This window comes from Podarcis bocagei (assembly GCF_964188305.1).
Source record: "Podarcis bocagei genome assembly, chromosome: 10".
In the NCBI taxonomy this organism is placed as follows: Eukaryota; Metazoa; Chordata; class Lepidosauria; order Squamata; family Lacertidae; genus Podarcis; species Podarcis bocagei.
Window position 1 is genome coordinate 67,063,740 of NC_138135.1, and position 24,436 is coordinate 67,088,175.

At 40.3% G+C, this 24,436-nt stretch overlaps 1 protein-coding gene across 11 annotated transcripts in view; it reads right to left on the reverse strand.

The window, feature by feature from the left end:
• Window positions 1-551: 551 nt before the first annotated feature.
• TAFA5 (TAFA chemokine like family member 5) overlaps window positions 552-24,436 on the reverse strand; it is a 350,020-nt gene continuing 326,135 nt past the window's right edge. For 4 of the 11 annotated variants that reach the window (XR_014012544.1, XR_014012546.1, XR_014012548.1 and 1 more), the window contains 2 exons: window positions 18,576-18,739; window positions 552-2,609 (listed from right to left, as the gene is read on the reverse strand). Coding sequence is in view for 4 of the 11 variants with exons in the window: in XM_081211863.1 (XP_081067989.1) it covers window positions 2,573-2,609 (37 nt within the window). In the remaining 7 variants the exon portion in view is untranslated. Of the gene's footprint in view, window positions 2,610-5,089; window positions 5,149-18,575; window positions 18,740-24,436 lie in introns of all 11 variants that reach the window. The other 7 variants (XR_014012543.1, XR_014012545.1, XR_014012547.1 and 4 more) reach the window with 3 other exon arrangements.

The window sequence follows — 24,436 nt, forward strand, 5'->3', positions numbered from 1 at the left end:
AGAAGCTAATCATCTGGTAGTTAACTTTAGAAAACAGAAAACTAGTTATCTGCCTGTGTTTTCCAAATCCTTCTGTGTTGAGTGCCATTTCAAGGAGATGGTTGCAGTCTCCACTTCAGCACAGTCCAGAAATGGTCCTGACCGAACTACCATTTTCCAAATAAAGTAATGATTCGTTCGCCTCACATACCCACCTCCTCCCTCCCTCCTGAGAAAGTTGTCTCATGTCATAAGCAGTGAACAAAAGTCTCACTTATAAAAGGGTTTTCTTTATTTTTTTTTTCATAATTTAGCTGAACCAACACAAAACTGAATACTGTAAAGCAACAAAAATGTTGAAACATTTTAATTTTTTGTTCAGTATTTACTAAATAAGGCTGCTACACTCCCTTGAAAAATAAAAAATGAAACCATAACAGAAGAGAAAATCAGCGGAGTGGGGGAATCTGGCTCTCCAGTTCTTGTAATATAGGTGAAGTATCTGCCATCATTTATTGCATGACACTTTGAATCAGACATTGGTCATTTATAGTGCAGTCAGTTCATAATGCTTTTCAAGTGGCTGGGCTTTAATTGCTACTTGGACACTGATCAAAACCCTTAGGATGAAATAAGACCGTCCATGTACATGTTTTATTCATAGACACTATCACCTACAATTCATGGTTTCTTCAACCTGTGCATTAAAATAATCCTGAAAATTGGAAGAGGTCTTAAATAAACGAACTTCTTTTTCATACCTCTCATCTATGGTTGCTTGAACAATCCCTATATATTTTTTTTCTTTAGTAGCATAGAACTAGCATAACACTAAAAGTTAATTGGAGTATTTAGGTAGTATACTACAGTGGACACTGGGGGGAAAGTTTAATATCGGCAAATATTTGGGGGGAAGGAGGAAAGCTCATTTGTTGACCTCGTCATATCACTGTGAGCAATACTTGTAGTAGACAAAAAGGTACCATGTTTGGAGGTTATTGGTCTAGACTCTATCTTCTTTCCTTCTCTCGTTTCTTAAATAGCACTCTTCACTGCCCTATATAATATTGGACAAGGGGACTTCCTAAAGTATGAGATAAAACAAACAGACCACCTATATCTTGTCAAGGAGCAAGCTGATCCTTATACCAAATTGGAAAGGAGGGGGAGAGAAGAGAGAGAGAAAAGAAAACTCAGTATGGGAAGTAAATGATTAAAATATTTTACACTGTTTTTGACTGGTATACAAAAGACCACCCCCCTCAAAGAAAAAAGGGAGAAAATGAAAGGGGGGGGAGAAAGAGAGAGAAAGCCTTCTAACAGTGCAATGGTTGAATGCATTTATGTAATATAAACAACATTATTCTTTGCTTTTTCTACAGAGTCCTCCCTGGTCATGCTTTACATCCAGAATGTCCCAATGGAAGAAAGCAAACTACACCAGTCACTTCAGAGACAACTGAAGTAATAAAACAACAACTCAACTCTGATCCCATATTTTTTTCTTTTTTGTCATGACTGTCAGAGTTACCACGTTAATTGTTAAATAGGATTTTCTACAAATATACAACATATAAAAACTGTTAAATATATAACTTTAGGCTTTTCAAAATACATTTAATGATCTCTTTCAAACAAGTGTTACTTCCCCCCCACCCCACCCCTTGGATTTTGCTTTCTGGTGCTAAATGGTGTATCAGATGAGACATAGGCCACAGATGACCAAACATGCTCTTTGCAAATACTGTATTATCCAACTTTTAACGATCAAAAAATGGAACCATAGAAGAGGCATGTTGAACTGGTTAAACTCAAAATGATTTTTAGTACGAGAAGTCAATCTAAGCACAGAGGAGTAAAGGTGGTGCGTAGACAGTTTGTGTTGTTTTTGATCAAAGTTCTGTTTTCTTGTTGAAGAACGACAGTTTTCCCTCCTTGTTCCCTCGTGTTTTTCCGTGTACCTTTCCCCAAGAGCAGTTCCAGCCTTTTCTGCAGTGTTCCACAAGGACTTTTGCTGGACGGCAATATTGCAGCACTGGGAGAGTTGAATCCGTGCAAGGTGGTCCCCATACTACTGAACCCAAATAACCTTGTTAACAGTAACATCGTGTCCACTTTAAAATAGATTTTGCTCTTTGGTCTATTGTATATACTGAAACATAAGAAAATAAAAGCAATTAGGCAGTCTAGGGCACAAGAAGAAATTGCCTTCTGCACTTTAGTGTCCTCCCGTAGACAAAACAGTCTTCTCTAAGGCTGATTGGGATGAATACTATCCAGTGTAGTTGACTCGTCCCGTTGAAACATGACCACAGATCAAGTTCAGCAGTGGCGCAAAACGCAGATGAGACGTTAACTGTGAACTGGTGTTTTGTTTTGTTTTTGTATTGCTAATGCCCAAGCATTTATCTCTCTCTCTTCCTTAGTCCAGTGCTCTTTAGTATGGTAGAACAGACTTTAGCTCATAACGTAGAATTATGCTGTCTTTGATGAAATACAGAGAAACAGACAGTTGAGTTGATGACATATAATGAATGATCCACAGCCGTGAAACTTGACTAGGGAATGTAGCCCACGCAGAGCTTAAAAACTCCTACAAGGCTTCTCTGTTGATGCATTTGTCAGGAGACCTGCAAGTCAATAAGAACAAATGAGTACATTTCTTAACTGCAAACTTGATCAACAGACGTTTTAGACTAGCGCCGGCTATTTACTGATCTCCACTGCCATCATCTCCAAAAATATAAAATATTTGTCTTGGCCTTAACTGGGTAAAGAAAGTTCAATAAACATTTTCAGAAAAAAGAATGGAAGCTCTTAACATACTGTACACACAATACTCTGAAATGCAGCCTCATTTGGACACAGTATAGTACAGCGTAGTGAATAAATATGATTTATAACAGGTGTTTTCTGTTTAAGATGCAAGGTCATGTTATGATTATTCAGTAGACTAATTTAATCAATACTGCCCTCTAGTGATACCATCACTAAACAGGTATTTATGATCAATATAATTAGATATCGATTTTTTAAAAGGAGGAAGCTAATAAATAAAAAAACAACAATAGAAATTACTGTAAAATAAAGGCAAAATATAACCTATTTTATTAAAAACAGATAAAATATTGTAGGGAAGCAGACAAGAAACATTTTAAAATGCATATACACAAGGTAGAACCAAAAAAACCATATAGATATTAGAAAATTAAAAGAACTGATTACTGGACCACTAATGAAGCAAGGCTTGCTTTTTTAAAAAAGCATTCCCCTCAGTTTATAGAATCTACCTCAGCATAACAGTAGATTACAGCTGTGTCATGCAAACCCGAATTCTAAACAGTAAAGCAATAATTCCTTTGGTATTATCACGTTTCCTCAATATTTAGAATGTTTACTATTGACGGTCAAGAAAATATTAACCAGCAAACACTAGCAAGCAAAACAGAGAACAAGAGGATTACTTTCACTTCATTCAAGCAGAGCATGAAATTTATATGTTTTTTAACCTACCAATTTGAGAGGTAAATGAAAATAACATCTGCCTCCAGCAGTTAAACAAAAGGTCTGTGTATAAAGTCTCACATAGGGCACGAGGTTTATTTGAGAGTTCTGCTTTTATCCTCTCACCTTTTCCAGGAAAACACACCCCAGAACTCTTGCAAACAGCCTTTCCTTTTCGGACTAGTGGTCAGACTCCAACCCACATGACCTCAGACAGGCTGAAGGCAAAAAACTGGGTTGGTTATTGTGATATTTTCCTGGTTGACATATATACATTTAGCAAGAAAACATCATTTGTACCTGTCCCCTCCCCAGCCTTTCTATTTTGGCTTCTCTCACTTGATCTTTTGAATCAGTATAACATTACAGCAACACTACACAAATCCTGTAGCTTACAATCAAAGGGTTGCTAGATTTAGAAACCTTAAGCTGCTGGGATTGAAAGATCATTGTTCATATGGAAAAATTAATATCTGCACTAACAGGTGCATAAAAATCTGTATTTTTGTATTGTCTCTGCTTGTACAGCAAACCAATACTGCTAAAGAATCGCCAACGTCAATAGTTTTTGCCTCGAGTTGCCAGAAGGTTCACCCACTTCCCCTTTTTAGAAAACAAAAAGCTTATCCATGAAGAATTTTCTAAATATTTTATGGTGCCCATACCAGATGGGTAAGATCTTTCTATGCAGAGTGGGGTTTTGTTTAGGAGGGACAGGTGTTGCTGTTTCTTTTTTGTATCTTTATTTTAGATTTTGTTGTGATTCATGTGGAAATTGTCCAGCATGGTTTTGTACTTTTTTAATGATTAATTTACTGTCTGTGTCCACTTTTGTTATGTTGTAGTTATGTATTCTTTTTATGCTGTCAGCTGCCTTGAGCAGTGTTTGAACTGTGGAGAGGCAAATAAATTGAAGTATGTATGTATGTGTGTATGTATGTATTTATTTATTTTGTTAAGATTACAAACCCACTGAAATAAATAAACTGCTACCACTATATTCTTCTCACATGACATTGGTGGCTTCGTGTTTAACAACTGCTGAAACGATCCATTTATTGTGACCCTCTCCTTCCTCTTTCTGACCAGGGTAAGAGCTGTCTTCTTGAGCAATTACAGCATTCAATTAGCATTTATTATTATTATTATTATTGTTATGTACTGAAGTTCTCACCCTGGGCTAGCAGGGGGATACTGTAGATAGTTATGCAAATGAAGGATCGAAAGTGACATTCAGTGATTGGATAGTTTTTTATGCAAATGAAGGATTGAAAGTGACGTTCAGTGATTGGATAGTTTTAGAAAGTTGCTACAGTAACGTTGTAAGCAGGCTGACTGAGCCCTTCAGTTCAGTTCTGTTCTGGCCTCTGAATAAACAAGAGCTGTTTGAAGAATCGCTGTGTCGTCTGATATGTTCACCCACAACTTAACAATTATTTTATTATTATTATTATTATTATTATTATTATTATTATTATTATTTTGGTGATCCCCCACAACTCTAAGTCTGGTTTGGAGAATTGAGGGACTGCTTTGAGATGGAGCTGCAGGATGCTCTGGGAGGCATGGTGTGTGTGTGTGTGTGCGCGTGCGCGCCAATAATTACCTCTTTCCCTGTTCCTCGGATGGATTCCCTTCTGTCAGCAGTCAGTCAGCACCAGATACCTTCAAAAGCCAACAGCATCCCTCAGGAAATATCAAATTCCCCAGGTGCTGAGCTTTACATCCCAAACATTAGACAATAAAACCTCTGAGGGACCCATGTAAAGAGAGGAATGATGGCTACACCACTATCTGCAGTGAAGCTAGATATCACACGAAAAAATCAACAGCAGCTTTCACTAAAACTAACCATGTATTTTTCAGCAGCAAATTGGTTATTTGCTGAACTGCAGTATTTACACCATGATCCTGAATAGAAGAAAGATCCGATGCAATTCAGTAAACTTATTTCCAAGCAATGGATTTGGTTTGGTAGTTAGGATCTTTCACTCAGACACCCTTCACATACCACACAATAGGAAACTGAACGGCAACTGGACACACACACAAAAACACACACAAGCGCTCCACATCCTTGGCCCATGTATTATATCAGGTATGTATTTGAACCAATTTTGGGGCGGCTTTGTAGGCCAAACCTGCAGGTTTTCATTTCTCTTTAATGGTTAAAAAGAATCTCAAAAAATAAATATTTTACGACATGTGCTAGCATTTGTTTAAAGGTATGTTGGCACTTTCAAAAAAGAAGGTACACATGTTCATTGGATAGTTGTTGTTGTTGTTTTTTTTTAAAAAAACTTGCTATTATAGCAAGTCATGCAATAACTAACCTCTGCTAAACAAGTTACCATGCCCCTCCCTGCCTTTTAAAACCGAGCCAAAAAGCAGATATTAATGCAAGTTCTGATGCGCACAAACATGCCCATATTATAAAGCATTTCTCAAATACTGAGGGCAAGTCAACAGCAAAGCGAGATCCTTGTTTATCTGTAGATTTTCTTAAATGCTTGCTAAATAACACTTCTCTCTCTCTTGATTAAAACCTTTCAAATTAACTTGCGTTGTACTGCATTTTGTTTCAGATTATAATAACCCAAAGAAATGAAGAATGCAATTTTGACGAAGTCCCACTTTGTATTACACAAACAGTAATGTATTTCCGCAATACAAAAATAGGGTTTTCAAAAGAACGAATTTGTTTTCAAAACCAGCTGCATACCAATTGGTGATTTTGAAGCCACCGGGGAATCTCATAGCTATTTCTGAAACCTGCTAGGAACATTTTTATTAAAATCAAAGTATTTAATTGAAGCAATTTCCACAGGGTTGCTAGAACATGTGTAGGTGGTTCTAAGGTGTCTCTTTTACAGGGTATTCTCTATTGTATGGTGCCTGTACAGAATATTTGTATATAGGGAGTTCACACTAATATTCTCAGTTATATTCACTGTTTGAACTGTTAAATATATATTCCATAGAATCTTACATTGTGATTTGAGGACCCAATCCCCGCTTGGGGAATGAAGACACGTGGACACAGTATATTAGGTTAATGGGCAAGAAAAGGCCACAATTTTATTGATTACAGCATGTGAGAAGGTATTGGCTTAGGCATTGGACCACTGACAATTTGACTCCACCCACTCGGAGAGGGGTGAGTCTGATGAGGGGTTAACCACCAGTAGGGGGAGCCTGTTGATGCAAATACAACTATAAGGTCTCCCCTGATGTCACCAGGGGTTGTGCCATGCCCCCCCCCGCCCCACAGGGTATCGGACAGGATCCACGATTGCCGGATTCCTTTAACGGAATACCCATAAGTGAAGGGGTAGGCGATGGCCACACCTTGCCCTTCCATACACCAACAACACATTCCAATGCCTAACCGCCAAATACCGAGAAAGCTGTGCCGATTGCTACGACGTAGGCGAAAAAACCAAGAGGCTGGTGCCAATTTGCCAATTGGAAAAAACTCCTACCAGGCCCCCTGGGCAACCAGGGCGACCAACCATGGGTCCATAGCAAGGTCGAGCGAGAAGCTACGCCCTAAAGGGAGTGGTGGGTGGGTGACTCGTGGAAAATCTGAAGAGCAATGGGGGGAGAGCTGGCACGGCCGCATTTGAGTGGCTAAACCATGCACCCCGCGGTGGCACCCGATTGGGTGCCCAACTGGGAGGTGTGGCGTGCCACCGATGATGAGAGAGCAGGGGGCACAATGCCCCCTGCGTGACATGGGAACCATCTGCCACTCACAGTCCCTCCCCTCCGGAAGTAGGAGAGGCTTAAGCAACCATTGGGGGGGGCAAAGGTCATAAAAGAGTCATGCAAGTTTAGATAATGACTGAGAAGAACTCAACCTCCTCTGGCTCACCCATCAGCCTCTAAGCCCCTTTTCTCCAACCTGCTTATCCAGCCAACCACTATTTCATGGACTAGGCTGATGGAGAGTAGCAGTGGGGAGATGGATCAGACCCTATCAAGTATCCAATGTCAACAAGGCAAAATATGTTTCCATTTGGTTCATAGCTAGGCTTGGAATAATTCCTGCTGTTTCTCCGTTATGGATTAAACTTCCGTTGCAAATTACAATACGGTGGTACCTCTGGTTACGTACTTAATTCGTTCCGGAGGTCTGTTCTTAACCTGAAACTGTTCTTAACCTGAAGCACCACTTTAGCTAATGGGTCCTCCTGCTGCTTCCACACAATTTCTGTTCTCATCCTGAAGCAAAGTTCTTAACTCGAGGTATTATTTCTGGGTTAGCGGAGTCTGTAACCTGAAGCGTATGTAACCTGAAGGTACATACTTATCTGTAACCCGAGGTACCACTGAGGTGCCTTATAGGCAACAAACGAAAACCAACACAGCAACAGACAGGACTACGGAGGAGCTAACCGTCAATGATATATGGCTCCAGTCTTATCCCCCAATTTTCATTATTACATTGATATAATCACTCAGTGTCAGACCAAGTAAGCTGATGGTTAATCACAACCAAATTTCTTATACAGTACCTACTAATATGCAAATAGTATCACTCCATCAGTTGTCACAGTTATACACAGTGGTACCTCGGGTTACAAACGCTTTGGGTTACAAACTCCGCTAACCCGGAAGTAGTACCTTGGGTTACGAACTTCGCCCCAGGATGAGAATGGAAATTGTGTGCCGGTGGCACGGCAGCAGCGAGAAGCCCCATTAGCGAAAGCATGCCTCAGGTTAAGCTCGGTTTCAGGTAAAAAATGGACCTCCAGAACGAATTAAGTTCGTAACCCGAGGTACCACTGTACTAAAATTGAAAAAACCTGAGACCGCATCTAAGCTATGCTTGTTTGACATAGTTCAAGTGCTACTTTGGTAATGTACTAGAGCGCTGCCACCCCATTTGCTGTTCTCGCCAACCCCACCTACCAACCCCTTGCCAATCTACCTTGCCGCACACCTGGAAAACCACTCCCCCCTCCCTTTGCACCTGACCAAAATCCCCTTTCTTTACACCTCACCTATCCCTTCACAGCTTGCACATAACCCCTTCCCTCTCCTCTCCTCTCCTCTCCTCTCCTCTCCTCTCCTTTCCTCTCCTCTCCTCTCCTCTATACAGCTCACCTTGGCCACTTGCCGCCTGCATGCTCACCTGCCTGTTGTATGGCTGTTGTCATGCTGGATTTGCCATCGCCACCTATTGGCAACTATTGAAATTGTAGCATGATGGCAGTCTTGCAATTTTACTATACAGTAATAAATTTTGTGTTGTTTGTCAATTTTAGCATTTTTATTGTGTCTTCTCATTTTTTAAAACTTTATTCTTAGTACATCTGGCATTTCTGCTCAACAACAAAACACAGTGTTGCAATTTTGTTCTAGTATCCTTTATGCTTTGTTGGCTGTTGCTATCTGCAGTATATTTGGTCTGCTATATACAAGAGTAGTGCAACTAAGGTTTATTATTTCTTAATTACAAAAAGATATTTTTTTTAAAAAGAAATTGTTTCTCAATTGCAGCTCTATAAATTCTGAACTAATCATTCATTCTAAAAATCATTCTAAAAAAGAATCAGCCTATTATTCTCTTTATGGGAATTAAATAAAGAAAAGAGACCATTTAAATAGGGAATAATTAGGATCATGTGCAACACAATCTCATTATGCTTAGAAGTAAGTTACACTGAGTTCAGTGACATTTTTTAGCTAGTAAGTAAGTAAGTAAGTAAGTAAGGGAAGCGGGTGGCGCTGTGGTCTAAACCACATAGCTTAGGGCTTGCCGATCAGAAGGTCGATGGTTCGAATCCCTGCGCTGGGGTGAGCTCCTGTTGTTTGGTCCTTGCTCCTGCCAACCTAGCAGTTCGAAAGCACGTCAAAGTGCATGTATATAAATAGGTACAGCTTCGGTGGGAAGGTAAACGGCGTTTTCGTGACATGCTTTGGTTCACCAGAAGCGGCTTACTCATACTGCCCACATGACCCAGAAGCTGTCTGTTGACAGACGCTGGCTCCCTCGGCCTGTAAAGCGAGATGAGCACTGCAACCCCAGAGTCGTTCACAACTGGACTTAACAGTCCAGTCTTACCTTTACCTATGTTTAGGATTGCAGCCTTAAAGGACTAGGGAGCCAGCATGAAAGGAGAAGCTGATTTATTTCAAACCTAATGTGAAGTTCTGCAGCTCATTCTCCACTTGCTTGGCTTCTTTGCTTTTTCAAATCCCCATCCCACATCCTGTTTTACTTAAAAAGGTATTACTAGTTATTTTTGAACCAATATGCAAAATTCAGTCTTCACTCATCTACAGCTGATCCCATCAACAACCAGAACAATCTGGTTTGGATGGAGGTTTTGATGCCACAGGTAAGCGAATAGCAATTTGATTTGAGGCCACTGCCAACACTGTAGCATGTGAATCAAGCACTGCAAAACAATTACTGACAGGAATGTTAATCTCAAAAGGGAGTGCTGGACAAACAAAAATTAATTCTGCTCTGTTTAGATTTCAGCACAGAGGGACTAAGGGCAGGACTAGACACACACACACACACACACACACTGAACTTATGAGGAATCTTGCAAGGAACAGCTCAGAAATGTTCTAAACAAATATAACAACAATAAAATGCCTCTATCCTTTCTTATATAATGGGACTAATGCAAAACCAAGTTGCCTATGGAAATTTCACTACCACCTCACAGCATGGCTTCTTGCTTTCCTCAGTTGTCGCCACTGGATTTCAGGTCCTCTCCCATCAGGGTTCTCTCATTCTCTAAATCTCTAAGTCCAATTTACTTCTTTGCATCCTGGTCAGAAGATTTGACCAATCATGCTTTTACTCCTTGTAGGACTCTTACCTTTGGTTTTCTTCTAGAAACCAATCACTGGTTTTATAAAGATAGTCAAACTACCAAAATCAACAACAATTCGTTGAACTCTTGATGAATCCAAATTACCTCTGGTCCATTGCTTTGTTGTTGTTTTTTTTAAAAAAATCAGGCTGTTTATTTGTCCCAGTTGCCTGGAATTTGTATTCTTTGTAGTAAACATAGTTGTCTGGGCAAAGATCTTTTGACTGGATGTGTGCCCATACTCCGCAGTAAAGTTAAATCTGCTTCAAGTTGTTCGACTACTAATAGTGTATGAACCAAGGCTAGATCTACACAGCTATAAAGAACACTATGGAAACGATTTGCAAAAAAAGTTGTAAAGCTGACAACTGAAAGCTGACAGTTGCGATTTCAGCTCTACAGCGCCATCTGATGTCACAGTGTTATAACGCATTTATAACACTGTCTTTTGACTAATGTAGCAGAGTCCCATGAATGCACAACTTGGCAATCACTGTATATTCCCCCCCTCCCAAATAGTTAATCTCAACATTAGTAAATACTGAAATCAAAATGGACTTCCAGCTTAAATTAACACTATAGTTTGCATTCTCTTCCCTGCTCCTTCTAATAACAGGTATCACACTGACCTTAGGGGGTCATAAAACTGCTATACAGAAGAAATGTAATGAACTGGAAAAGCAAACAAGCCTGATGTGAAGAGAGAAGCCAGGGTACTGCAGTGGCAATGTCATTAGTCAAATCCAGTGAGATACACGATCTGCTATTTATCATTGTGCCATTTCTGAACTGATAATCACATGCAGCAGTTCAACAAGAACCCATTAGCATTAAACTTGTCCTCCACTTCAGAACTTTGCTTTCTAAAAGCAAAGCTCTGCTTCTTGGTAAGGGGTTCACAGTTGTGTTTGTGAGTACAGTGTTTACTCTCCTGACAACATTTCAACTTGAGAGAGTCCCATTTTCTGGAGCCTAGAGAAGGATTGGGCTTTACTTGACATTGTACCAGGTTTTGAAATCAATCAGAGCGCAGTGAGATTTCTAGCCATCAGGCCATTCCGAAACAAAGTTTAACAGCGTAAAAGTGAAATAAGGTAGCATAAATAGAAAATAATGCGGACATAAATAAACTGCAGCAGAGATAAACCGAGCCATGCTTAATTTCCTTGGCAAATAACAACTTGCGCTTAAAAAGAGAGTGAAACATTTCACTGACTTCTGAGTGTCTCAGAATAGCATGACAAGGATGAAGACAGTCATAACTGAACTGGAGCCATCTCAAGAACTTCTAAAGGTTGTATAACGGGGCTAGGAGAGAGACAAGTCCACATTCCCCACATTTGTGCTAGGACTCAAAGTACAGTGTGATATGTCAGAGACAAAACCCTTGTCCTTTGAAGGGGCAGAGATTTTGGCAAACACAAATGTTAGCCTGGCTACCAAGGCTACCTGAAGATTTTGGAATCCTGTTCTTAGTGTTAAGTGCATACAAGGCCTTTTCCTTTTTCCAGCTTTGGCCATACTTAAGAAAACTAGAATAAATTTAATGTTTAAAGTTGTTGAGAAACTACAAGGCATTTAATCTCTTCCCCCCTTTTTTGAGGCTATGAGCAAAGAGAGAATCTCTCAGGAACTATAGAAGCACCGAGTATTAGCAGTTATAAAATACACTACCAAATTAAATGGCTAGGGTCTGAAGAAATAATTGCAGTCCAGATGGCATGGGAAGGTGAAAACCCAGATCTCTCTGTACACATGGCAGTGACAAAGATTTCCCTCAAGAAAAGACACATGCTTGGAATGCCTGAAGTTTTGGCTACAGAAACGAATGCACACAGAGACACGCACCCACACCCCAGAAGCAGAAAATAGCCACACCCAATGTCTGCATTCCATGATAAAAGCACCAACACATTATTATGATGCTATGAGAGAACTGAAGAAGGCATCTGATTGAGGGCTGTATTCTACTGTGCTGTTTTTTCAAAAACATTTTGCAAGAAATAAAGTATCAACATACAGACAAAAACAGTGCCTTTCAGGTAAAATAGTTACAGTAATACAGCGGTACCTTGGTTCTCAAACGCCTTAGTACTCAAACAACTTGGAACCCAAACACTGCAAACCCGGAAGTAAGTGTTCTGGTTTGCGAACTTTTTTCTGGAAGTCAAACGTGCTCTGTTTTTAGTGTTACACTTATCATTTGAGTGCCACACTTCTGTTTTGAGTGTTAGGCAGAGGTCTGTCTGTTTTTGCTATTTATTTTGCGTTTTTGTTTTTGCGTCTCTTTTCGTTTGTTTTTTTGACTGTGTGGAACCCAGTTCAGCTACTGATTGGTGGACTGTGTGACTGCAGTACATTGTTTATTGCTTTCATTTTGTGGATCGCTGGTCTCGTTAGATAGTAAAATTCATGTTAAATTGCTGTTTTAGGGGTTGTTTTTGAAAGTCTGTAATGGATTAATCCGTATTGCATTACTTTCTGTGACCAAGTGCGCCTTGGTTTTGGAATGCTTTGGTTTTGGAACAGATTAAGTTTGAGAACCAAGGTACCACTGTACAAGCAATGTGTCATGGTGCAATGCAAGAAAGATAATCTAATTGTTCTCAACATACACGGTTACAACAGTGGGGTGGACTACTGTATGATATAAACCACCCTGGGAGCTTTGGATGAAGAGTGGTATACAAATGTAATGAGTAATGATAACAACAAGAACAAGAACACCACTTGACATTAGAATGCTTTGAAGGGTCTGCCACCTTTCTTTTCCTTCTCATCTAATTAAATCATCCCAGAGTCTTCCATGTATATTCAGTGTGCATATTCAGTTTCTGGCTCATTCGTGTATTCAATACATTTATACCAGATTGCATGAAAATGGTCTAGATTTCTAATTGCTCTGGCTACATATAACAGAACAAGAAAGTTTCTCAGCCACTTGTACTGTCATCTGCAGTGTCCAGGCTGACCGATGGGGATGGAGACACTCCTTCAGGTTTACAGGGCCAGACCCATTAAGGGTTCGAACCTGCACCAATTTGGACAGGTCAGTGATGTTCCCCAGTTTGGTGGGGGTAGTTCCAACCTGCTCCAATTTGGATGCCTCTCAAGAAATGGTTGCCAAACTTGGCACAAATGTTCCTGAAGAAGAGGTGATAGACTTCATCTATGTTTGGATGCTGGGCATCATTTTGAATAAAGATGGCGGACCAAATTTTCCCTAATTAAACATTAGCTCTCTCTTCGCAGATTGATTTGGAGCTGGGTCAGGTCAGAGTCCTGGGTTGGTGTGTACATGCATATACAAAAGGCACATGGCCCTAAAACTCATAAATTACACTAATATATATATATATATATATATATATATATATATATATATATATATATATGTAGGTTTTGGTGTCTTCGGGTGTCTTCCCGTGTAAGAGTTGGGGTGTCTAGGCGACGTTTCGACGAGGTCTCACTCGTCATCTTCAGGCTGGTGCTTTTGGCTTCTTGTTACTAGAACAGAGCAGGATCTCAGTGTTTGAGTTCCTATAAATACTGTTGAGGGGGTGTGGTGTATAGCCTCCAACGTTCTGGGCAGAGAGGAAGTTCCTAGGTTAATGTGCCTTTTCTTCTTTTGTTCATTAATTACTTGAGGGATATCTTGAGTGATTACTTGAGTGATATTCTGGGTACCACTTAGGAGGGTCATTAGGTGTGGATTAGTTGCTAAAGCTTTCGTGTCTTGACCTCTTGACCTTGTAAAGAGTTTTTCTGAGAAGATGGCTGTACTGCACTTAGTTGTGCTCTGGCTTGGCTTCGTGTATAGGGGCGAGCTGTGGTTTTGTGCCCTGTGCCAGCCAGATCTGTGTAGGGATTGCAGGGGGGTGCAGCATCCGGAGGTGCCACTATGGTTTGGCTACTGGATGGTGTCTGTAATTTATCTGTGGAGAGGGTCTGGGTTCTGGTGTCGGTTTTTGTAGAAAACCAAGGGGTCTATGAAATACCCTGCAAAGTCTGCCCAGCCACGTACATTGGACAAACAAACAGACGAATAAATGCACGTATCGCAGAACACAAGAATGCCGTCAAAAAAGAAGAAAAAACTTCCTCTCTTTACCAACACATGAAAGAAACAGGACACGAAATTAATTTTGCAGATTCCAAATTGCTCTTTAACATGGAACATCACCACAAGAGAATAATCATGGAAGCCATCGAGATAGAGAAACACCCTCACAACATGAACAAGCGTGACGACACGTCCCGCCTGCCAGACATCTGGAAATTAGCCCTCCCCACAAAAACCGACACCAGAACCAGAGGCACACAGAACGCCATCTCCAATCAACCACACCAGACCCAAACCCAGACCCTCTCCACAGATAAATTACAGACACCATCCAGTAGCCAAACCATAGTGGCACCTCCGGATGCTGCACCCCCCTGCAATCCCTACACAGATCTGGCTGGCACAGGGCACAAAACCACAGCTCGCCCCTATACACGAAGCCAAGCCAGAGCACAACTAAGTGCAGTACAGCCATCTTCTCAGAAAAACTCTTTACAAGGTCAAGAGGTCAAGACACGAAAGCTTTAGCAACTAATCCACACCTAATGACCCTCCTAAGTGGTACCCAGAATATCACTCAAGTAATCACTCAAGATATCCCTCAAGTAATTAATGAACAAAAGAAGAAAAGGCACATTAACCTAGGAACTTCCTCTCTGCCCAGAACGTTGGAGGCTATACACCACACCCCCTCAACAGTATTTATAGGAACTCAAACACTGAGATCCTGCTCTGTTCTAGTAACAAGAAGCCAAAAGCACCAGCCTGAAGATGACGAGTGAGACCTCGTCGAAACGTCGCCTAGACACCCCAACTCTTACACGGGAAGACACCCGAAGACACCAAAACCTACATTCCTGTACCCGTGAAAATCTACGAAAGCATATATATATATATATATATATATATATATATATATATATAGCCAATGACATACTTTTTTGTTTCTTCAAATTCTCAGCACTGAAAAATTCCTGCTAATAAAAGGCTAAAACCACAGTAATTGTAAGCTCTTAACAGTAATTATGCCTGAATGCAATAGTTAACAGATCATGCTAAGTGTAAGCGTGTGGTTTCCTGGATATGAGATCATGGTCACTTTGCTCCTTCTCATTCATTCTGCAGCAGTACTGATCTAAGAAATTGTTTGGTTTCACTGTAGCTCATGGTTTAACTTTCCCCAGACTAATAATAATAATAATAATAAATTATTTATACCTCACCCATCTGGCTGAGTTTCCCCAGCCACTCTGGGCGGCTCCCAACAGAATATTAAAAACACAGTACAGCATCAAACATTAAAAACTTCCCTAAACAGGGCTGCCTTCAGATGTCTTCTAAAAGTCTGGTAGTTATTGTTCTCTTTGACATCTGATGGGAGGGTGTTCCACAGGGCGGGTGCCACTACCGAGAAGGCCCTCTGCCTGGTTCCCTGTAACCTCACTTCTTGCAGTGAGGGAACCGCCAGAAGGCCCTCAGCACTGGACCTCAGTGTCTGGGTAGAACGATGGAGGTGGAGACGCTCCTTCAGGTATACTGGGCCGAGGTCATTTAGGGCTTTAAAGGTCAGCACCAACACTTTGAATTGTGCTTGGAAACGTACTGGGAGCCAATGTAGGTCTTTCAAGAGTGGTGTTATGTGGTCTTGCCGGCCGCTCCCAGTCACCAGTCTAGCTGCCACATTCTGGATTAGTTGCAACCAAGGTTCAGCTTATGGTTTATGGCTTGTGGTTTGTCTGGTAGAGCTAAACCATGACCCTGGGTTCAGACGACAAACTAACTCAGGCCATCCCTTGGCACTGTGTGGCAGTGGAAAGGCCAGGGAGCAGCCACACAGCTGCAACATTCTCTCCTAGAGCCTGTGGGTTCACACTAAACAGTGGTTTGGCAAGTATGCAGCGCAAACCAGACTACTGTCTTAAAGTCCAAAGCACAATGTATTAGCAGCACCTGATTCCTACAAGTTAACTGCTCTTATCTAGTAAACAGTTTCGGCCTTCTTCTTTCAAAAAACCAATTTCCACAGCTAGACTAGGTCTATGTGCATAAATGCTATGATTTCAGGGCTATAGTCATAATAACTATCTTACTCATTGCCATGGACTTACAGAATGAAGACAATCAACAGGGGAGATCATATCTTGAGAGAAACTTTCACAAGATAATAAACTTTATTCCTAGCTTGCAAATCCAGAGTAAAGGCAATCCTGGATAACGCTAGCTATGATTAGCATCAGTGCGGATGTTATGCTACACCATCTGAAAAGGAGGGGAGATTTTCATGGGATGGAGAATGCAAGAGATGGGGTTATGCCTACAATATTGCAGCAGCGATGCCAATTTTCATATTTTACAATCCAACCGCATGCCTTCTTCGCTCCATTCAATCCAGTATTCTTACACAATATTTATACACAAATAGTAAGCAGATAATAACAAGAGTCTCTCTCTTTTATAACATTAAAAAGGTTCATAAAAGTGCATGTGCATATATATATATATATATATATATATATATATATATATATATATATATAATTAATTTGTAAATTTCTTGAACAGCAACATTCTGCCCATTCTACTCTTGGGACTTTTGTTAAAACCTGGCAGCGCAATGAGCCAAAAATTCTGACACCTGGAATTTCCTGGGCTGCCTCCAAAGGGAAGGTGGGGAGAAATCTTCCAACAAACCCATTGTTTTGCCAGAGGTCATCTTTTCTCTGTGCTGGGAGTTGCATTTATGGCAAATAACCCAGACTGCAGTGAAACATTCAGCTATTCAGATTCAGCAACAACTTCAGAAAGCAATGTTATCACAAACTGTTACAATGTCATCTGTCCTTATAGAACAGATCAAGCTTTAGAAACAAGTTCGCAATAGCTACTGTGTCTGTAATAAAAAGAAAAGAACAGGAGACTAGTCATACTAATACATAAGCTAAATCATTTCTCTCCCTCTTCTAGCCATTATGTCCAATTCTCCTTAGAAAAATGAGTCATAATGCAAAGTTGTTGTAGGTTCCCAAAATTAAAGCAAGACAAAGAAAACTCAGCAGCAAAAAAATACCTGAGGAGGTTGTTTTTATTTGTTTATCTTGCAGTAACTTCAAAGGAGCATGTAAAAACAGGACTACACTTGTAATAAGGTTCTTTCGCTGATGTTTCCCTTCATATACAGAGGATGTGGGAGTTTCTTCACGGGAATTCCTTAAGTCTTTTTATTTAACTTTTGCAAGGAAATAAACACAATTTTCTTCAAAACCTGGGATGCATCACATTAACGAAAAATGTATAATGCAATTGCAACGGTGATTTTCATGCATACTGGATGCAGGTGCAAACACAGATATATGTATACCTGATTCAATACTGCTAAGTCCCTTTGAAATCTCCTTCTTAACACATGTCCAAAGTGACAGGAGATCATGTTCAAGGGCTAGCAAATGCCTGGGGCAAACAGGTAGCTCACATTGTCTGGCAACTCAGGAATAGCCTGCTAGCTCAGCAATTCATTGCCCAGAGTAAGTGCTTATGAACACTTACGTTTCCTCTGTAATTTCTATAAACACTGAAAACCCAAAGTGCTGTTTGCTCCAATTCAGCCTTAAGAACCGGGTTTTGTGAGGAAAACTCCAGAGGGGAAAAAAGGCACTCAGGGATGGAGCTTTAAAGTGTGGACCTGTGTCTGCAAACAGCGGAGCAAAAGGTATGTGTGGGTAAGCCCTACAGGAAAGCAGTATACTGTATTTTTTGCTCTATAAGATTCACATTTTCCCTCCTAAAAAGTAAGGGGAAATGTGTGTGCGTCTTATGGAGCAAATGCAGGCTGCGCAGATATCCCAGAAGCCAGAACAGCAAGAGGGATTGCTGCTTTCGCTGCGCAGCGATCCCTCTTGCTGTTCTGGCTTCTGGGATTCAGAATATTTTTTTTTCTTGTTTTCCTCCTCCAAAAACTAGGTGCGTCTTGTGGTCTGGTGCGTCTTATAGAGCGAAAAATACGGTATCTTGCGGCCTGCAAGAACATGGCACAGAATGCCAGTTATGCATTACCAAAAGAGAGGAAATGAGTCAACACAGAGGAGGGCAAAAGAGGACACATACTTGCATAAAAATTCCATGTGTTGATTTTTATGTATAGACACTTATTTGGAAATAACTACTAAAACTTTAAATAGAAATACAGGGCATCTCACCATAGTAGCGTAGACTGTGACCGGGTGACCTGTGTTTCTGTTCAGTCTGCTGTCCGGGTGCTAACTGTTGATGAGTAGCTTCAAGGCCCCTCCTGCTCTCCCTTCTTAGGATTCTTTATCTTTAATTCAGACTTGGACCAGACACCTCTTCAGACAGTGAACACCTTTAAACAGAAGACTAACCTATGATATCCCTTCAAAAAGGAGGACTGTCGTCTGTAAAGTAGGACACCTGGCTATGCAGCAGGGATGGGTAAATGTGTCCATTTCAGTTTTGCTTCATTTCTCTCTCTCTCCCCCCCCCCCCAGTTTTAAGTTAACCGTATTTTCACATTAGTTTGCATTTTTTTTATAAAAAAAAGATGGTCTCATATAAATTCATTAGCATTTTCTTGCAGATTTCTCCTAATACAGTTGTACCTCTGAAGTCAAACGGAATCCGTTCCGGAAGTCCATTCGACTTCCAAAATGTTCAGAAACCAAGGTGCGGCTTCCGATTGGCTGCAGGAAACTCCTGTAGCCAATCGGAAGCCACAGAACCCATGTCGGACGTTCGGGTTCCAAAGAACGTTTGCAAACCGGAACATATTCCAGGTTTGCGGCGTTCATAAGCCAAAACGTTTGACTCGCAAGGCGTTCAGGATCCTAGGTACGACTTTACAAACATTCGTATGCAATATTGTCTTAATATACACACTTTCCCCAAGCAATTTTCCCCAAAACAATGCATTTTGTATGTCCCCCCCCCCACTTATATGTGCACACTGTACTCTGGTGTGTGCATATTCATACACACCGGTGGGTTGGTATACTTCGTTGCAAAATTTGAAGAAGAATGGCTGTGCTTCAGTTCTTGTATTGTTACGGAAAGTGCAAATAAAGTAAATTTGCCTGTAAATGTGAACTGAATCGAATTTCTCCCGCATCCCTACTCGTCAGGATGGGGTCTAGTTTTGTCATCAACTGTTGACCAGCAGGAGCAAGAGGTAGTGGGAATGTGGGAATAGAATTCTGCCTGGTACTGCCTTTACTTCCATCCCCTGGTCATCAAACTCAGTGGCACAGGAATCAAGGGCTGAAGCACAATGCTCCCAGTTCAAACAGGGCAACCTGTTACCAAATCTTCATCCAAATAAATACCCATAAACAGGTACAATCTAGTTAACAAGTATTAGCATAGATGGGTCCCAAAAGCGCTTTTATTCATGAGCTGGGAGTGAGATAAAAGCCATATGGAGGAGGAACCGAGTCTCTAGAAGTAGGGATAAACATAAGGAAATAACTTTCCATTTCCCCTATAATTTCATCTGTTTTCTTGAGCAGAATATTATTTTCCCTGACCATTTATTGAAGCAGGCTGTGGAACTATGGAAGCATAGCTTCCTGTTTAACTATAGGCCGTCTACAAGCTGGTAAGAATGTTACTGATGTCTCATTCAGAAGCAGTCTACAGGGTAAGCTGAAATCTTGTTGGGGGAAATTCCAGCATTTTCATTATTTGGGCTTTAAGAAACACACACACTGTGTCAAGGCATATCAACATGTTATCGTTAACTGAGGAGGTAAAACTCTGCTCAAGCCATATTCCCAGACAAGCTCATTTTCTTATGTGGGTGGATTGCCCCCACTCCATGTATGGAAAAAAAATCCAATCCTTTAAAGACTCAACTGCAGTCAGAAATAGTACAACCTCACATAGAATTTTCAACTAACAAGAAGAATAAACCATGAACCAGGGTGGATAAAAATTAATGTTTTTTAAAAAAATAATATTTTTTTATTTAAATCAGATTTTTTAAATTTTAAATTGGATTTTTAAAATAAAATGCTTTGGGGGGAATCTTTCTAAAGACAGTCTTCTATTTAAGTTACATTATAGTCCAAAGGCTATTCATCAGAAAATGATTTGTGTGCTAAAACTCTAAGTTTTTTTAAAAAAAAAAACTGTTTAAACACATCAGTTAGCAAACATGGATACATATGCTATAATGTTATTGTTTTAGTTAAATAAATTGTTTAAATTGTTACTGAGGTTAAACAGTTTAATAAGTTAAACAGTTAACTTATTAAACCTCACAATAATTTCATCATTATCTGTCTATGTATTTCTAATAGTATAACAAAATCAGTAATTTTTGATATAACTGTAAAAACTACTCTGAAAATTTATTATTCCAAAAATGAAACCTTCATCTGGTTGTCAATATTAAGATGATACCAGCAAGAATTAGTCTTTCTGTTAAAAAAAAAATGATTTAAATCAAGTCTGACTGACTAGTGATTTAAATTGTGATTTAAATCAATTTGATTTTAATCAAATCCGCCCTGCCATGAACAAATAAAATGCTGAAAAGTTACCAATATATATTGATATCAGGCCTATCAAGTAGCATCTCTCCATCCATACAACATTTGTTCTATCTACAAATCCATATTAGAGTTTTAAGTTTTGAGCGACAGAAGGAAATGAAACTAATCAGCATTAAATAAACTCAGTTAGAAATTGCGATGGCTGCAAAGGTGATAGAAACTATCATCACAGTGTAGGCTATTATTGGCTTTGTGAAATTAATTGTGAGCTTGGGGTAGGGCAATACAAATTAAATTCTTTACTGTTCTAAATAGGACTGACAGTTAATTTCAGCTATGAAGAATGCAAATGAGAATAATTTGGAAATCACCATGTTCAAAACAGAATCAGAGTTTTGCTCAGAGGTTCTGCTTCCCTGCACCTTACGATATGCAAAATGGCACAGATGCTTGGACAACCATATTCTCTGAGGCACAGCAAAGTATCCTGACTGTGCTTTACAAAGTGCATTCTAGTTCAGTGACCTCGTGTGTTGCATGTTAATTCACAAGGGGCGCAAATATCATCTTCAGATGCAAGATCTGGTACCCAGGAAGTTGTACGCATGCCACTTTACAGTGTCTCAATGATATATCTCAGGGATGTCCAATGGGTTGATCGTGATCTACTGGTAGATCACTGGGCCATCACAGGTAGATTACTGGGCCGTTGCAGGTAGATTGCAGGATGACAGAAAGTGATCACTCCCCCCCCCCAAGAAATTGTGGCCTCCCCCCCCCCTCAAGAAAAGCTCAGCATTTTGGGCATTTAGCCACCATCTTGGGTAGATCATTGCCAGTTTTTTTAAATAGTGGGAGTAGATCACAGTCTCTTGGGAGTTGGACGTGCCTGATATATCTAAAATGAATATCTCAGTGTAGCTTTTGCATTTATAGAAGACAAACATTAAAAGCCATGTTTCATCAATCATACACACTTTTGCTAAATTAAAAAGATGAGCTCTTCAAAGGCAAACATGCACTTGACTGGTAATGCCAATGCGGATAAACTACATATTTTGCAAGTGCTTAGCAGCACCCAATACACCATGTCCACCAAAAAGCAAACTATGCATGGTATAGAATCACAGAATCATGGATTTGGAAGGGGTCCCAAAGGACATCTAGTCCAACCCACTGCAATGCATCTCTACTAGATCATACATGACAGATGACTACCTAACCTCTGCTTATAAACCTTCAAGGAAGGAGAGTCCACCACCTCTCATGGGAGTCTGTTCCACTGTCGAATAAGCTCTTCCTGTCAAAAGGTTCTTCTTGATGTTTCGTTGGAATCTCCTTTCTTCTACCTTGAAGCAATTGGCTTGGGTCCCACCCTCCAGAGCAGGAGAAAACAAGCTTGCTCCACTCTCCATGTGACAGCCCTTTAGTTACTTCAAGATGGCTATCATATTAGCTCTCAGTCTTCTGTTTACCAGGCTAAACATTCCCAATTCCCTCAACCATTCCTCATAAGGCTTGGTTTCCAGACCCTTGATCAACTTGGTCGCCCTCTTTGGCACACATTCCAGCTTGTTAATATCCTTCTTAAACTGTGGTGCCCACACAGTACTCCAGGTGTGCTCTGATCAAGGCAGAATAGAGTGCGACTATTACTTCCCTCGACCTGGAAACTATACTTCTGTTGATGCAGCCTAGAATATCGTTAGCTCCCCCCCCCCCGCACTCTTGATGACTCATATTAAACTTGTGGTCTACTAAGACCCCTAGGTGCTTTTCACATGTACTATGGTAAGCCAGATACCCCCCATCTTATATTGATGCAGCTGGTTCTTCCTGCCTAAGTATAGAACCTTACATTTGTTCCTAATGAAATTCATTTTCTTAGTATGGACCCAGTTCTCCAATTCATTAAGATCATCTTGAATCCCAACTCTGTCTTAAGCAACATTGGCTACTCCTCCCTCCCTCTCTCTGCCTTCCTTCCTTCCCTCAACTATTTTTGGTGACTTTGCTCTTTGAATTAAAGGCAACATGTGACTGGGTAAAGCACGTCTTCAGTAGTGGTGGCACTACACAGAGACCGTATGGTGCCTGTATCCTGCTTATGTAAGGTGCCTGCAGCTGATTTTTGCCAGTTCTCTTCTCTCACTTAATGGCACCCCTCTCTCTTCATGACGTTCCCCCACACCATTCAGAAGGGTCACCCAGGCTTTTCATTTTGCACAGGCAGCTTAAGTGGAAAAGGTAACTTCGTACTGAACTTCTTGATAGAATGACCCCCACCATTCCTCCCAAAGCAAAAAGGATGGTCTTTAGAAAGAGAGAGAGAGCTGAAAATTCAGGTAGGCGTCTAGTATATCTCTGATGGGCTGGGCTCTGAAGAGGACCTCCAATGGCTACAGCCATACCCACCAAGCATTGCTTTTTGTTCTACATCCACTCTTCTGCCTGCTTCAAACATATTTCCCTCATCTCATTTCTCTCAGCATACTGTGAAATCCACTCCTATTTTAGTAGTTCACACATCTCTCATCCTACCTTTTGAAAGTACAATTTAGAAGGCTTCCCACCCCAAGTCTTCTACTTCTTGTAATTCACAAAGTATTTCTGTGATATGTTTCCAAGAGACGGGCGAGTATGGGTAATACGCTTGCCAAGTATAGCTAAAGGCTTTTTTTAAAAAAACCATACTCCAGTGAATTTATCTTGATCAACAATGAAATTTTCACATGAATTCTATACTTTGAAGTCTAACATCTCACGAAGGCAACATCACACATGGGTTCTTCACAGATTTACACCTTATTTATTTCCTTACATATATTGTTATTGCTAGACAACAGAACCTGTACGTGTGTGTGTGTGTGTGTGTGTGTGTGTGTGTGTGTGTGTTTGAGGCTGCACAAGTGATAGAAAGCATCACTAACAGTCAAAGGATGACCAAGCTAGTAGCTGAGTGGTCAAAGAAGAAAGAGGCCAACAACAAACTCTAATAAATTAATCAGCATGGATAATCATGGATAAAACTAAGATTTTTAATCAGCTACCCGACGAACATGTGCTGCCGATTTAAGCTTTTGCACATCTTTTAATTTGAAAACTTGGAGTAATAATTCTTCCAAAGACTAAAATCTTGATCACACAACAGTTTTTAATTAATGTCCTCAATGTTTTTACCTGGCGTAGGATTTCTTTTAATCAGTTGACTAAATTATTCGTACTCCGCTAACCCATTTACTTTTACATGACAGTCCTAACAATCAATCCTTCGGCTTTAACAGTAACGCTATCTTATCTCACGCAGTCGCAACAATGCTGTCAGGTAGCTGGCAGTTGGTTGCCCCGAGGGGCACACAAAACTTCACTTGCTGGAAATCTCCACTGTACCTTACAAATCCTGGTGATTTAGCTATACATTTGCCATCCGCACAAGTTTTATTAGCTGGGAGCTGGGAGATAATGCATGAGAGGCACTTTGAGCACCTGAATATGATGATGAGGATAAAAAACAACTCTAGTGTAATAATGAAACTTCAAACTGTCTGTAA